Source organism: Sprattus sprattus (genome assembly GCF_963457725.1).
Source record: "Sprattus sprattus genome assembly, chromosome: 3".
Classification (NCBI taxonomy): Eukaryota; Metazoa; Chordata; class Actinopteri; order Clupeiformes; family Clupeidae; genus Sprattus; species Sprattus sprattus.
The window spans coordinates 28,010,994-28,025,952 of record NC_137922.1 but is presented as its reverse complement, the minus strand read 5'-3'; the positions used below and the strand labels follow the sequence as shown (position 1 = coordinate 28,025,952).

General features: G+C 45.0%; 2 protein-coding genes across 2 annotated transcripts in view; one reads left to right on the top strand and one right to left on the bottom strand.

Annotated features, from left to right (window-relative positions):
- The first annotated feature begins 270 nt into the window (after nucleotides 1-270).
- gca (grancalcin) lies at nucleotides 271-11,517 on the top strand. Its single transcript, XM_080835745.1, has 8 exons — nucleotides 271-392; nucleotides 1,396-1,599; nucleotides 3,038-3,107; nucleotides 3,933-3,976; nucleotides 4,187-4,334; nucleotides 7,984-8,097; nucleotides 8,658-8,716; nucleotides 10,463-11,517. Exons 1-8 carry the CDS (start codon nucleotides 369-371, stop codon nucleotides 10,487-10,489), a joined length of 690 nt encoding a protein of 229 aa, XP_080691871.1. The 5' UTR covers nucleotides 271-368; the 3' UTR covers nucleotides 10,490-11,517.
- A 2,823-nt stretch (nucleotides 11,518-14,340) lies between these two features.
- Nucleotides 14,341-14,959, bottom strand: part of LOC308362383 (mitogen-activated protein kinase kinase kinase 20-like) — a 14,163-nt gene continuing 13,544 nt past the window's right edge. Inside the window, exon 12 of the mRNA XM_080835001.1 lies at nucleotides 14,341-14,825. Coding sequence (XP_080691127.1) covers nucleotides 14,391-14,825 — 435 coding nt within the window. The 3' untranslated portion in view covers nucleotides 14,341-14,390. The remainder of the gene's footprint in view (nucleotides 14,826-14,959) is intronic.

Below are 14,959 nucleotides of genomic sequence, written 5' to 3'. Positions count from 1 at the left end.
ATAGGGCCCAGGTTAAATACATCACTACGTTTTCCTTTAAATGAGTATGACCGTCAAACGTTTTTTGAGCTGGACTAAATATTGTTTTGGGTTGTAACCTACGTCACTCTTTAGTTTAGTGTTGACGTACAAAACACACACAAAACAATTTGAACTCTTCACTTCCTATATGTAACCAACAACTTGGCTGTAAAATGTAAGATGAACGTGTGATTGGCTCTGGGTCCTACCACTCAACTGGTCAGTTTCCGCTTTTCACCAAGTGTGTTTCAGGAACTCAGAGAAGTCGGAAGCAGTGAGCCTCACTCGCGATCGCATTTTTACAAATCAGATTGTGTATCAAGTTGGGCTATTTCCACAGCGGATTGATGGCTTACCCCGGATATGGCGGTGTAAGTGGTGCTATCCATTTCATTCTATTGATCGCAATATTAATAAAACATGTTGAGCTAGGTACGCTTTTACGCATAATGCAACTTTTTTCGCCGAGGGGCTGGGCGATAGTGAAAGCCCACGGTAGTTGGCTTAATGTGTCAGGCCAGCGTTGGGTCGTTCCTTTAATTCACCGTGGAAGTAGAAGCTTTATTCGGGCTTAAAGGGATATGAGGTGCGTAGCAGAACGGCATGTGTCCGTTTAATTTAATAAGAATCGGCTTGAGGCGGGGCGCTGCGGTAAAGCTGTCCCCCCGATCAGCGTACACAGGCCTGTGTGTGTGTGTGTGTGTGTGTGTGTGTGTGTGTGTGTGTGTAAGTGTTAGTGTTTAAAATATGGGTCGGATGTGTGTAGGCTGGTTTGCTGACATTTGTGGTGGTGACCTCAATAGCGCCCCTTTTTTTTTTTTAAAGCAAACTTGCGTTTTCGTTTAAACGGTCGCGTAAATTGCAAACGTTATTTTTTTTAATGACGTGTAAAGTAGGCATACTTCTAGCAAACATTTACAAAGCCGTTTTCATTGGGTTCATAGTACTTAAATTATGTTGATTCCCTCCTGTGTAGTGCAGTGTAGTTATCTTACAATCATTGAGCATCTGTCACCATCCTATGGCGAAGCTGTCTACTGTAGTTACATATTTAGGTGTGTGGTGTGGAGCAAATCTGTTATGAAACCTCTCTCCCACTCTATCTATGTCTCTCTCGCTCTCTGTTTCACTCTCTCTCTCTCTCTGTCTCTCTCTCTCTCTCTCTCTCTCTATCCCTCTCTCCCTCTCTCTCTCTCTCTCTCTCTCTCTCTCTCGCTGTCTCTCTCTCTCCCCCTCTCTTTCTGTCTGTCTCTCTCTATCTCTCTCTGTCTCTCTGTCATATTCCTCCATCTCTCATCCACCCAACCCTCTCTCTCTCTCTCTCTCTCTCTCTCTCTGTCTTTCTTCCTCCATCTCTCCTCCACCCCACCCCAGTATGGAGGCTCGATGCCAGGCATGCCCCAGCACGGGATGCCTCAGCACGGTATGCCCCACCACGGGATGCCTCCTCAGGGGATGCCCATGGGTGGCCCCCAGGCAGGATACCCCCCTCAGGCGGGTGGGTACCCTGGCACCTTCGCCCCCCAACCCGCTGCCACAGACCCCATGTGGGGGTACTTCACTGCCATCGCGGGACAGGTGAGTTCCTGTGTGTGTGTGTGTGTGTGTGTGTGTGTGTAGGTGTGTGTGTGTGTGTGTGGGTGTGGGTGTGGTGAGTGGGGGTTGCAGGGGAGGGTGCTGCCCTGTATCTAAAGGCTGAGTGTGTCTGGGGCAGAAGAGGGAGAAGCGTAAGCTTGCCCTCAGTGTGCTGTGGGGTATGGGCAGCCCAGAAGCCCTCATGCATGCTGACACTGCCTGTGTGCTGGAGCTGAGGGAACTCAGGGATTGATTCACTATCCTGGAGAACTCAGGGATTGATTCATTATCCTGGAGAACTCTGGGATTGATTCACTATCCTGAAGAACTCAGGGATTGATTCACTATCCTGGAGAACTCAGGGATTGATTCATTATCCTGGAGAACTCTGGGATTGATTCACTATCCTGAAGAACTCAGGGATTGATTCACTATCCCGGAGAACTCAGGGATTGATTCACTATCCTGGAGAACTCAGGGATTTTATTAGCCCCTCTATTTCTCTGGAGGGTTGAATGTGTGTGTGTGTGTGATCTGTGGCGATGACCTTTAAGAGACCACTAGTGTCTAATGACTGTACCTACACCAGTACTGAACACAAGTGTCTAATGACTGTACCAGGGTTAGGGTTAGGACCAGTTCTGTATTTATTCTCACTTCCCCAGAGAGACTCTCACCTTTGGGAAGAAGACTGTAGCCTCAGTCATGATCACTCACTCTCTCAGCTCTCTTAGTTCTATTAGTTTTATTAGTTATCTTCACTCTCTTAGTTCTCTTCACTCTCTTAGTTCTATTAGTTCTCTTCACTCTCTGTTCTATTAGCTCTCTTCACTCTCTTAGTTCTATTAGTTCTATTAGCTCTCTTCACTCTCTTAGTTCTATTAGTTCTCTCCACTCTCTTAGTTCTATTAGCTCTCTTCACTCTCTTAGTTCTATTAGCTCTCTTCACTCTCTTAGTTCTATTAGTTCTCTTAGTTCTCTTCACTCTCTTAGTTCTATTAGCTCTCTTCACTCTCTTAGTTCTATTAGTTCTCTTCACTCTCTTAGTTCTATTAGTTCTCTTCTATTAGTTCTATTAGCTCTCTTCTATTAGTTATATTAGCTCTATTAGTTATATTAGCTCTCTTAGTTCTCTTCCCTCTCTTAGTTATATTAGCTCTCTTCTCTTAGTTCCATTAGTTCTCTTCTCTCTCTTAGTTATATTAGTTCTCTTCAATCTCTTAGTTCTCTTATATTAGTTATTTTATTTCTATTAGCTCTCTTAGTTCTCTTCACTCTCTTAGTTCTATTAGTTCTCTTCACTCTCTTAGTACTATTAGTTCTATTCTATTAGTTATATTAGATCTATCAGTTATATAAGTTCTCTTCTATTAGTTATATTCTCTTAGCTCTCGTAGTTCTAGGGAAGGAAGTCATACATGTGCTCTGTCATGACTCCTAGGACGGTGAAATTGATGCTGAGGAACTTCAAAGATGCCTGACACAGAGTGGCTTCAGCGGTTCCTACACACGTAAGTGTGTGTGTGTGTGTGCTTGTGTTTGTGTTGTGTTTACATCTTAACCTTAGCCCAAAAATACAATATTGCAAGTGTGTAATGAAGAGGGCGGGGGCTGTGGATGGAGTGTGTGTGTGTGTGTGTGTGTGTGTGGGGGGGGGGGTCATGACATCGACTCCACGTCAGCCTCTACCTGGTCAGGTTCAGGACGATTTTAAAGAGTAGATGGCATCTTCAGCCATTTTCTACCAATAAAATGCAGATTTTTATAAACATGAGAATGCTGTGAATGTTACCACCAGCTTTGATTTCGCAGTTTAAGGGAGGAGATGCACTGTAGTCACATTTAGGGCGTGCCAATGACTCATTATTGTCTTTCTGTGTCCACAACCCTCTACCTCTCTCTCTCTCTCTCCCCCCTCTCTCACTCTCTCTCTCTCCCCCTCTCTCTCTCTCTGTCCACCTCCCCCTCTCCCTCTTTCTCTATCTCTCTTTCTTGCTCTCTCTCTCTCTCTTCCTCTCTCTCCCTCTCTCCCTATCTCTCTTTCTTGCTCTCTCTCTCTTTCTCTCTCTCTCTCTCTCCCTCACTCTCCCTCTCTCTCTCTCTCTCTCCCCCCTCTCTCACTCTCTCTCTCTCCCCCTCTCTCTCTCTCTGTCCACCTCCCCCTCTCCCTCTTTCTCTATCTCTCTTTCTTGCTCTCTCTCTCTCTCTTCCTCTCTCTCCCTCTCTCCCTATCTCTCTTTCTTGCTCTCTCTCTCTTTCTCTCTCTCTCTCTCCCTCACTCTCCCTCTCTCTCCCTCTCTCTCTCGCCCTCTCTCTCTCTCTCTTCTCCTCTACAGCCTTCAGCCTAGAGACCTGCAGAATCATGATCGCCATGCTGGACGTATCCTTCTCTATTCAGTCTGTCAGCTCAGGAGTACTGCACCACTGGTCACTGCAGATCTGTGTGTGTGTGTGTGTGTGTGTGTGTGTGTGTGTGTGTGTGTCTGTGTGTGTGTGTGTGAGTCTGTGTGTCTGTGTGTGTGTCTGTGTCTGTGTCTGTGTGTGTGTGTGCGTGTGTGTGTGTGTGTCTGCCTTAACCAAGCGCCTGTAGCGAGACATGACGGGGAAGATGGGCTTCAATGAGTTTAAGGAGCTCTTCACGTCGCTCAACGGGTGGAAGCAGAACTTCATGATGTTTGACCAGGACCGCAGCGGAACCGTGGAACCACACGAGATGTCACAGGCCATCGGATCCATGGGTGGGTTGGACACACCACAGACTGAAGAACACATACACACACACACACACACACACACACACACACACACACATACACACACACACTGAGTTAGACACGTCACAGATTGAAGAACACAAATATGAACTCACACACACACACTCACACACACACACTCACAAACACACACACACACACACACACACACACACACACACACACACACACACACACACACATGAACACACACACACACTGAGTTGGACACGTCACAGACTGAAGAGCACTCACACACACACACACACACACACACACACACACATGAACTGAACTGATTTAGCTACCCTGTCTGTCTCCGGTGTGCATGAACTCTTTGAAGCAATCTGTCTTTCTGTTGATCTTGTACTTCACAGTCAAATGGAAAACTGATAGGTGCGTGATGTGTATGTGTGTGATGTGTGTGTGTGATGTGTGTCCGTGTGTGTGTACATTTTGATAATCCTTCCATTAAAGCAGCAATAAGGAGTTCTGTTCCTAAACTAGCAAGCTTACTACCTAAAAGGCATGCCTTGCAAACCCTTGCAGCCCAGCTGACACTGATAGAAGCTTGCCAACACACTAACTGGTGTCTTTGGCAGTGTAGATGGCAGTGTCATGCAGGTGTAAGCTTTTCCTCCATTTTTGCCGGGTGTTCCAGCCCGGTACACAGAACTGCGTAGTGCAATATCCTGGATGGCTAGTGGGAAAGACACAGGTGTTTCTCTGTCCTTCACATGACCATATGCCATCAAAATGAATTTGAGGATGCTAAATAAAGATGAATAGATAGATGGATACTTTATTTGTCCAGAGGGAAATTTAGGACATCCAGTAGCTTATACAATCTCACAGACACATACACAAATCACATACACATAGGGAGAACATGTTAGTAGGGAAGTGTTCTTGTGCTTCTGCTCGTGTGTGTGTGTGTGTGTGTGTGTGTGTGTGTGTGTGTGTGTGTGATGTATGTCTGTATAACTCCTCTGCCTCTTTCAGCCCGATCTTCAGTTCAGTTCTAACCCAAAACCCGTTGTCTATAAAACCATAGTGTTGCTTTAATTAAGGCTACAGGAGCATAGTGTTGCTTTAATGAAGGCTACAGGATCATAGTGTTGCTTTAATGAAGGCTACAGGAGCATAGTGTTGCTTTAATGAAGGCTACAGGATCATAGTGTTGCTTTAATGAAGGCTACAGGATCATAGTGTTGCTTTAATGAAGGCTACAGGATCATAGTGTTGCTTTAATGAAGGCTACAGGAGCATAGTGTTGCTTTAATGAAGTCTACAGGATCATAGTGTTGCTTTAATGAAGGCTACAGGATCATAGTGTTGCTTTAATGAAGGCTACAGGATCATAGTGCTGCTTTAATTCAATTCAATTCAAATGTATTCAATTTTATTTGTATAGCGCCATTACAATACAATTGCCTCTAGGCGCTTAACAGAGCCCAGAGCCTAAACCCCCTATCTCTGCCACGGCTGGCTCAATCAGCACCGAATCACCGGCCACGGCTTCGGGGCAAATCACAATCAGATCCACTACGGACTGAAGATCCCCCTCAAGTCCGCTTCCCTTGGTCCCATCCTCCGAGGTTTCAACCTCAGTGGCTGGGGGAACAACTATGGGGGACTCAGCCACATTGGTTTTGGCTGGAGTGTCCTTCTTTTCAGTGTTTTTACCGGGACAAAAACGCCCAATGTGTCCTGCTCCACCGCAACTGAAACATTTCAGCGCAGTGTCTGACGTTGCATACACCACATAATCGAACCCGTCCACCCTTAATTTGACCACTAGCTCAATCTCCTCCATGCCACTATTTAGGATCATGTATGTTTGCCTTCTAAAAGACACTAGATGTCGAAGAAGGGGCGATTTACATCCCAGAGGCATTTTTCGAACAGACGAAACCAGCTTGCCATAGCGTTGCAACTCTTTAACAATAAGCTCATCTTTGATGAACGGGGGTACATTTGAAATGATTACTTTCTTGGCGGGGGTACTGAGTGGGAGGACTGGCATGTAGGAATCATTGAGTACTATACCCCTCACAATTACCTCATTAGCGTTCTCAATTGTGCTGAGAAAAAGCACCACCGCATTGTTCATTCGTTAAGCCGACTTCACGTTACCGTGCCCAATTAAAACACCAACCGCCAAACTAACATTTTCCACACTTGCGGTACATTCAACTTTGATCCCGTGCTGGCGGGTTAATTTATCAAAATCCATGCTTCCCTCGGCCGTCATACTCCCAGCAACAAGCCGGTCGCAGACTCCACGGGGAAACAAGAAGTGATATTTACAACGAGAGGATATGTTTAGTAATGCTGCATGTCACACCCGAGATGTGTTATAGCACTCTTTCACAGTGCAACATACACTGCCTGCAACTTGCAACCTGCACACACACAGATGAAATTATTATTATTATTTTTTTTAATTAGAACATTATTTGTGTTCGGATATGTCTGGGTTTTGATATAAATTCAGCTGTAGTCCTGTCGGATAGTCAACGGCTGTAGAAGTGTGTTATTTCCGATGTTGGACGGAGTTCTAATTTCATGTTGAATGTAATTAGGTGGTGATCTGAGAGGGTAGTATTTTGGGGTAGAACTACAGGGCGGTCAATTTCTAGGCCATGCGTTAATACAAGGTCAATGGTGTGATTATGGTAGTGAGTTGGTGTTTACATGTTGTGAGAACCCGATAGAGTCTATCAGTGATTGGAATGCAATTGTAAGACTATTATTTTCATTATCCATATGGATATTAAAATCTCCCACTATCAGGATTTTATCAGAATTTACAATCAGGGCGGATAGGAAATCGGAAAATTCAGATAAAAATTCAGTGTAGGGACCTGGTGGTCTATATAGTGTCACCAGACTGACCGGGTTAGTGGCTGTTGAGTTTGGATGCATAAAATGAAGTACGAGGACTTCAAATGATGCAAATTAAAATGTAGGTCTTGGGGAAATACTTAGATTAGCGAGGGAAATTGTAGCAACTCCACCTCCACGTCCAGTGCTGCGGGGGATGTGGCAGTTAACATGACTTGGAGGGGTAGATTCATTTAAGGCTATGAATTCATCTGGTTTTAGCCAGGTTTCAGTTAGGAAAAGTATTTGGATGTTGTTGTCTGTTATCAGCTCATTTATAAGTGCACCTTTTGATGTTAGAGACCGAATGTTAATAAGGCCCAGTTTTAGTATTGTGCAAGTTTCATTTTGTGCTGATAAGGTTAATATCTTTATTGGGTTTTCCTGATAAACACTTCTTCTAGTGTGATTTAATGAAGGCTACAGGAGCATAGTGCTGCTTTAATGAAGGCTACAGGAGCATAGTGTTGCTTTAATGAAGGCTACAGGAGCATAGTGCTGCTTTAATGAAGGCTACAGGAGCATAGTGTTGCTTTAATGAAGGAGCATAGTGTTGCTTTAATGAAGGAGCATAGTGTTGCTTTAATGAAGGCTACAGGCTCATAGTGTTGCTTTAATGAAGGCTACAGGCTCATAGTGTTGCTTTAATGGAGGCTACAGGATCAGTCCCCAGGCTGTACATGTGTGTGTTTTTGAATGTGTGTGTAAAGTGTGTTTGTTTTCTGTTTGGTTGCTGTGGTTACCGCAGGCTACAGGGTGAGCCCGGCGGCCTTGAATGGCGTCATCAAGCGCTACAGTAAAGGAGGACGCATCTACTTCGACGACTACGTGGCCTGTTGTGTCAAGCTCAGGGCCATGACAGGTAGGACGAGTATTCACACAGACACACACACTCACACATACACACACACACACACACACACACACACACACACACACACACACACACACACACACACACACACACACACACACAAACCTGTGCAACTAGTTTAGCCATGCGCCTGATGTTTGCATGGTCGTGTCGGCGTGTGTGTGGAATTCCCTCATATTTAATCCACTCACAGCTGAAGCGCGTGTGTGTGTGTGTGTGTGTGTGTGTGTTTGTGGGGGGGGGGGGGGGATTCCCTCATATCTAATCCAATCACAGCTGGAGCGTGTGTGTGTATTTTCGGAGACGTCACTGAAACCAGCTGAACATGTCTGTGAGGGAGTGATGGGGTGTGCGGGTGTGTCTGTGTGTAGTCGGAGACGTCACTCAAAGCCAGTTGAACATGTCTGTGAGGGAGCCAGGATGCCAATGTGAGTGAGTGAGTGAGTGAGTGTGTGTGTGTGTGTGTTTGCGTGCGTGCGGAGGTGCGTGCGTGCGTGTGAGTGTGTATGTGTGTACTCAGACTCATGGTTGACTTGTGTGCCCCACAGACAGCTTCAGGAGGAGAGACACGATGCAGCAGGGGTCGGTGATGTTCCAGTACGACGACGTAAGGAAGCCAACGCAAGAATCACATTCCTTTTTTAATATACTGTATATATACACCGCGTTCCACATTATTATGCAAATTACACTTTGCTCAGATTTTCCTTAATAGTAATGCACATTCAGTCAGTATAATTTTCAAGTCATCAACTGTTAGAGTATAATTCAAATTGTATTGAACAAACCTCCCAATGATAACAGTATTTTTCTCAAATATAAAAAACTCAAAATGCAGTGTTCCAAATTATTATGCAGAGTTTCAAAGTCTCAGAGTTTCAAGATATTGTATAGGTTGTAAAGAACTAAAAATTGTCATTTGTTGAATTTGCAGCATTAGGAAGCCATATTTACTGAAATCAAAAAAAGTTTTAACCAAAACATCTTAACAGGTCAAGTTACATGTTAACATAGGACCCCTTCTTTGATATCAACCTCACAATTCTTGCATCCATTGAACTCATGAGTTCTTTGATTGTTTCTGCTTTAATGTCTTATCAGGATGCCATAATAGCCTCCCAGAGCACCTGATTGGATGTGAACTGCCTTCCACCCACATAGATCTTTTGCTTGATGATGCTCCAAAGGTTCTCAATAGGGTTAAGGTCAGGGTAAGATGGGGGCCACACCATGAGCTTCTCTTCTTTTATGCAAAGAATACCTCTGGGGCATTGGCTGCTATAGAGGTATTCTTTGCAGCATGAGATGGTGCATTGTCATGCATAAATATGACTTTGCTATGGAAGGCGCGGCTCTTCTTTTTGTACCACGGAAGAAAGTGGTCAGTCAGAAACTCTACATACTTTGCCGAGGTCATTTTCACACCGTCAGGGACCCTGAAGGGGCCTACCAGCTCTCTCCCAATGATTCCGGCCCAAAACATGACTCTGCCACCTCCTTGTTGACGTCTTAGCCTTGTTGGGACATGGTGGCCATTCACCAACCATCCACTACTCCATCCATCAGGACCATCAAGGGTTGCACGGCACTCATCCGTAAACAAAACAGTTTGAAAGTTAGTCTTTATGTAGTCCTGAGCCCACTGCAACCTTTTTTGCTTGTGAGCTGGGTTTATGGGTGGCCGAATAAGCTTTAAGGACACTTGCAAACCTCTTGAGCATCCTACATCCTGAAGTTCCCGAGACTCCAGAGGCACCAGCGGCTTCAAACACCTGTTTGCTGCTATTCAATGGCATTTTAGTGGCTGCTCTCTTGACCCTACGCATTTGTTTTGCAGAAATATTCCTTATCTTGCCTTTATCTGAACGAACCCACTTGTGCTGTGAATCAGTGACAAATTTCTTCCCCGTCCGATGATCATGCGCAATTCTTTTGGAAATATCCAATGTTGTGATACCTTGACCAAGGTATTGCACTATTTGCCGCTTTTCAGCAGCAGAGAGATCCTTTTTCTTCCCCATTTTGCCTGAAACATGTAGCTTGCTTAATAATGTGGAACATCCTTCTTAAGTAGTTTTCCTTTGATTGGGCTCACCTGGCAAACTTATTATCGCAGGTGTCTGAGATTGATTTAAATCATTCAATTAGCCCTGAGACACAATACCACCCATGACTTTAATTGAAAAACAAAAAAAATAATGTTTATGACCCTTAAATCCAATTTGCATAATAATGTGGAACGCGGTGTATCTGAGGATGTCTGCCATCTGCCCTTTACACTGCTTCTGGCCACTAAATCTGTCCATCACTCTCTCTCTCTCTCTCTCTCTCTCCACCTGTTTCTCCTCTACAGTTCATCCAGTGCACTATGGCCATATGAGGGACCTCCTGCTACCACCCCCAGGATGAGGCCAAGAAGATATAGAAAGGGGGGGGGGAGAAAGTGATATAGATGCAGAGATAGACAGATGTTGAAGTTATATCAAAGAAAGATATATATGCAGGTAATGCTAAAAACTATAAAAGGACTTATATATGATAGAATATATTTACATACATACATACATACATATACCTCTTAGAATATATACATATACATAAATATCTCGTCTGGGACCTGCAGACGTTCTGGAGAGAGACTAGACTGATAACAGTGCCAGTGTTGTTTGTTACGCCATGACCAATTACCCTTCACACACACACACACACACACACACACACACACAGAGACAGACATGACTAATAACCCTTCCTAACATTAGCTAATGAAATAATGAACATCAGTAATGAACATCAACTTCAGTACTGATAGACTAGTACAGTGATTCAGACTGCATTGCAGAATCAGACTGAATGCTGAGGTCTATGGGTGGTTTAGCCTAATTATGTTATCTCTTTAAATGGCTTTAAATCTCTTGACTGAAATGAACAGGAATCTTATAGGGATGGGAGTACTGTAGTTGATGCTCCCCTCTAGTGAGATGGTTTAGTCCAGCTGGGAGTACTGTAGTTGAGGCTCCCCTCTAGTGAGATGGTTTAGTCCAGCGGTGAGTACTGTAGTTGATGCTCACCTGCAGTGAGATGGTTTAGTCCAGCTGTGAGTACTGTAGTTGATGCTCCCCTGCAGTGAGATGGTTTAGTCGCAAATCAGGGCCTTACTGAAGACATTTCAGGCTTTTCCAAAGTATGCGGGAGCCATATGAGTTCACCATTGCCTTGACAAACACAACACACACAGGAACAGGATTGTTTTGTGCCAACACACACATACATACTCCCCTTTATCTTTGTATGATTTTGATATGCACTTGTCAATCATTTTATGTGCACAAACTGTAACCACTCGTAATGATGAGCGACTTGTAAAACTGGGTTCTATTTTAATAAACCTCTCCTTCAGTTACTATTCTTTGCTCATGGTTCCTGTCTGTTTCTGACCCGACTACCTGTTCCCATCATAACTCTCACACAATTGATTTAGACAGGGCTGATTGTGACATCATACCTCTCACATGACTGGTTTAGACAGGGCTGATTGTGCCATCATACCTCTAACACGACTGATTTAGACAGGGCTGATTGACATCATACCTCTCACACAACTGACTTAGACAGGGCTGATCGTGACATCATACCTCTCACACAACTGACTTAGACAGGGCTGATTTAGATAATCCTTGATGTTAGACATCTCCATCTCCAAAAATGTGAAACAACAATGTAACGTGCCCCGGCTCATAGGCATGAAACATCAAGGGGAGGCCATGCAGAATTTATGATATAATAATAATACATGATTTATTAAGGGTTACAAGTATATATGTATATCAATTATAGGCAAACGTGGTGAATGTCAGTGTTGTGAAGAGAAACAAAAGATGTTATGTAAAGTCAGTTAAATGGTAATATAAACCAAACAGCGACGATAAGCCAACGACCCAAACCCAATGAGTATTCCAAATCCAATCTCTAACAAACAACCAACGATATCCAAATTGCAGGGATTCGAAAGATCTCCCGTCTGCCGGCTGATCAGGCCTTTTGTAATCCAGCCAATCAAGGATACACCTGATTTAAGTTACCTGCTGTAGAGACAGAAACAGAACAGGCATGCAATATCACAGGGCGGGGCCTAGACCCGCCAGGGTTGTAACAACAATTACACCTAAAACCAAGTTATTGACATCCTTACCTGGTAATTATTAGCTATATATTGCATTCTATCAAAACTAACACCTGATCAATATTAACTATATATAACATACTATCTGTAAACCTGGTCTTAGCCCTCCCATAATAATAATTGTCAGATTTTAATGGCACACACGACACACTGCAACACACACGTGCATATATGAAGGAGACACAGGACACACACGAACGCACACGCAGGCCTGAGGTCGTGGTGAATTGTATCCTCTGCTTTTCCCCATCCTGGACCGTTCTTCAGGGCATTCAGGAGCAGTGGGCAGCTTGTAAGAGCCCGGGGACCAAGTGAAGTGAGCTGTCTATCTTGGTCAGGGATGGACAGGAAAGTGACCTAGACCTGTTTCACCTGATCAATATTAACTATATGTTACATACTATCAGCACATACAACTGATCAATATTAACTTTATATTACATTCTATCAGCCCATACACCGGATCAATAGTAACTATACATTATATACAGTACTATCAGCACATACACCTGATCAATACTAGCTATATGTTACATTCTATCAGCACATACACCTGATCAATATTAACTATATATTACATTCTATCAGCACATACACCTGATAAATATTAACTATATATTAGTTGTCAGTCTCCCAAAGACCACCAGTGGACTACACCATGGGTTCACGTTTGCTTTATTTGATTAAAAAAAGAGGAAAAGATTCTTTACAAAAACAGCAGAAAATATGGGGAATCTGCAGGCCCATAGCCGAGTGGGTGGGGCTAGAATAGAGTGGGTGGAGCTAGCACAGAGTGGGTGGGACTAGCCCTGAATGGGCGGGGCTGTAGCTGAGTGGGTGAGCTGATAGGAAATGGCAGAAGAAGAAAAGAGATACATGCACAGCTTCAACCAATCAGCCAGCAGAACCACCATAGCAGTAACTTTTAAATGTTACCTATTAGTTCCATCTAACGCCAGAATCCACCATCGCAGTAACACTTCTATAGAGAGGTTGTGATTAATGGAGAGGTGATGCTGTGTGTCTGTGTGTGTGTGTGTGTGTGGTGCCATCTAACGCCAGAATCCACCATCGCCACTGACCTTATCCAGTCGACTGTAGGGGGTCATTAGGTACCATAAACTCAATCAATTAATTAATTGACTAATTAATGGTTTTGTTGAATACATTTCTTTATTTTTGAAATAAGTAAATATTCTTCCAAGGTCACAACTGTAACCCTGCGTTCAAGTCTAAAAGAGTGTTTAAGGAGTGTAGGTGATATTGATATGAGCTGAAGTGGCACATGGTGCGGTGTAGACCAAGGGATGCTCTGGAGCTCCTGTGCCAACAACACCAGGGGAGGTGACTCTCTCACACACACACACACACACACACACACACACACACACACACACACACACACACACACACACACACACACACACACACACACACACACACAGGTCCTGGGCCTACCACACCAGGAGAGGTGACAGGTGATATTGACGGTGTGTCCTTCCCAAGAGCACTCTGGTAAGAACACCTTATCGCTAATTTGCTCATAATAACGGCTCCATAGCGGCCGGCCCAGGAGGACCTGTGTCTTCTGCACACATATACACACACACACACACACTCACACACAGAGATGAGCATCTCTAGACAGCAGCGCCCTCTAGAGGGGGGTCAGAACCGCACCAGATCTACTATGGAGTGAACTGCATTCTGAGAGAGACTCTAGCCCATTCAAGCAGCGGGGGTGGGGCTGTCCAATGGCAGCTGTAACCTGTGGCAGAGCGACCTGATTGGCTGGGGCTTTTGATTGGCAGAATGAGTGGCATGAGGGCGGTCCAGCAAAACTGCAGACGCACAGGAAGCTACAGTGACATCACAGGAAGCTGCAGTGACATCACAGGAAGCTGCAGTGACATCAGAGGTCCTGCTGAGGCACTCAGGCTGCTTCAGAACACCAACAACGGATCAGAGCCCAACACCCCCCCCCCAAGAAGTATTCTACTTCTCTACCCCCCACCCCCACCCCCCCTCTACTGCCCACCCCTCCCCTTCCTTCTCCTCTTCCTCCTCCTCTTCCTCGCTCGCTCTTCTCACACCACGCCTAATCGCTGTCGTCGTCGTCATCGTTGGACCAGCCAAAGTCGTCCATGTTGATGGCCATGTTGAGTTTGCGGCCCTGGCGGATGCTGTGGGACTTGGACGAGTTCTGCTTGGCCTGCATGCTCACCTGCATGCCGGAGTGGCGCATGCCCACGCCCTCGCCCTCGCCCACCCCCGCAGGCATCATGCCCACGCACCCGTCCATGTCGAACACGTCTCGGAACCCAGACAGAACCAGCGCCTGGAGCCCGGCCCCGGCACCGCCCAGCTCGCCGTTACTGCAGGAGGACGAGGAGATCTGGCACGAGACCTCGGAGCTGTTGCTCTCCTCACAGTGGGACTCGAAGAAGGACTCAGCGCTCAGGGTGCCACTCAAGGTGCCACTCAAGGTGCCCATCACCCCCGGGGACGAGAACTGGGACGAGAACTGGGGGGGCTGAGGAGGAGAGGCTGAGTTAGTTTACCTCTGAGGAGACACGGCTGTGTGTATGACTTTTTTTGTTTAGTACATATTTCTATATATGTTCTTTCGTGGTCTAAATGTTTTCAGTATTAATTTACAATGTAGAA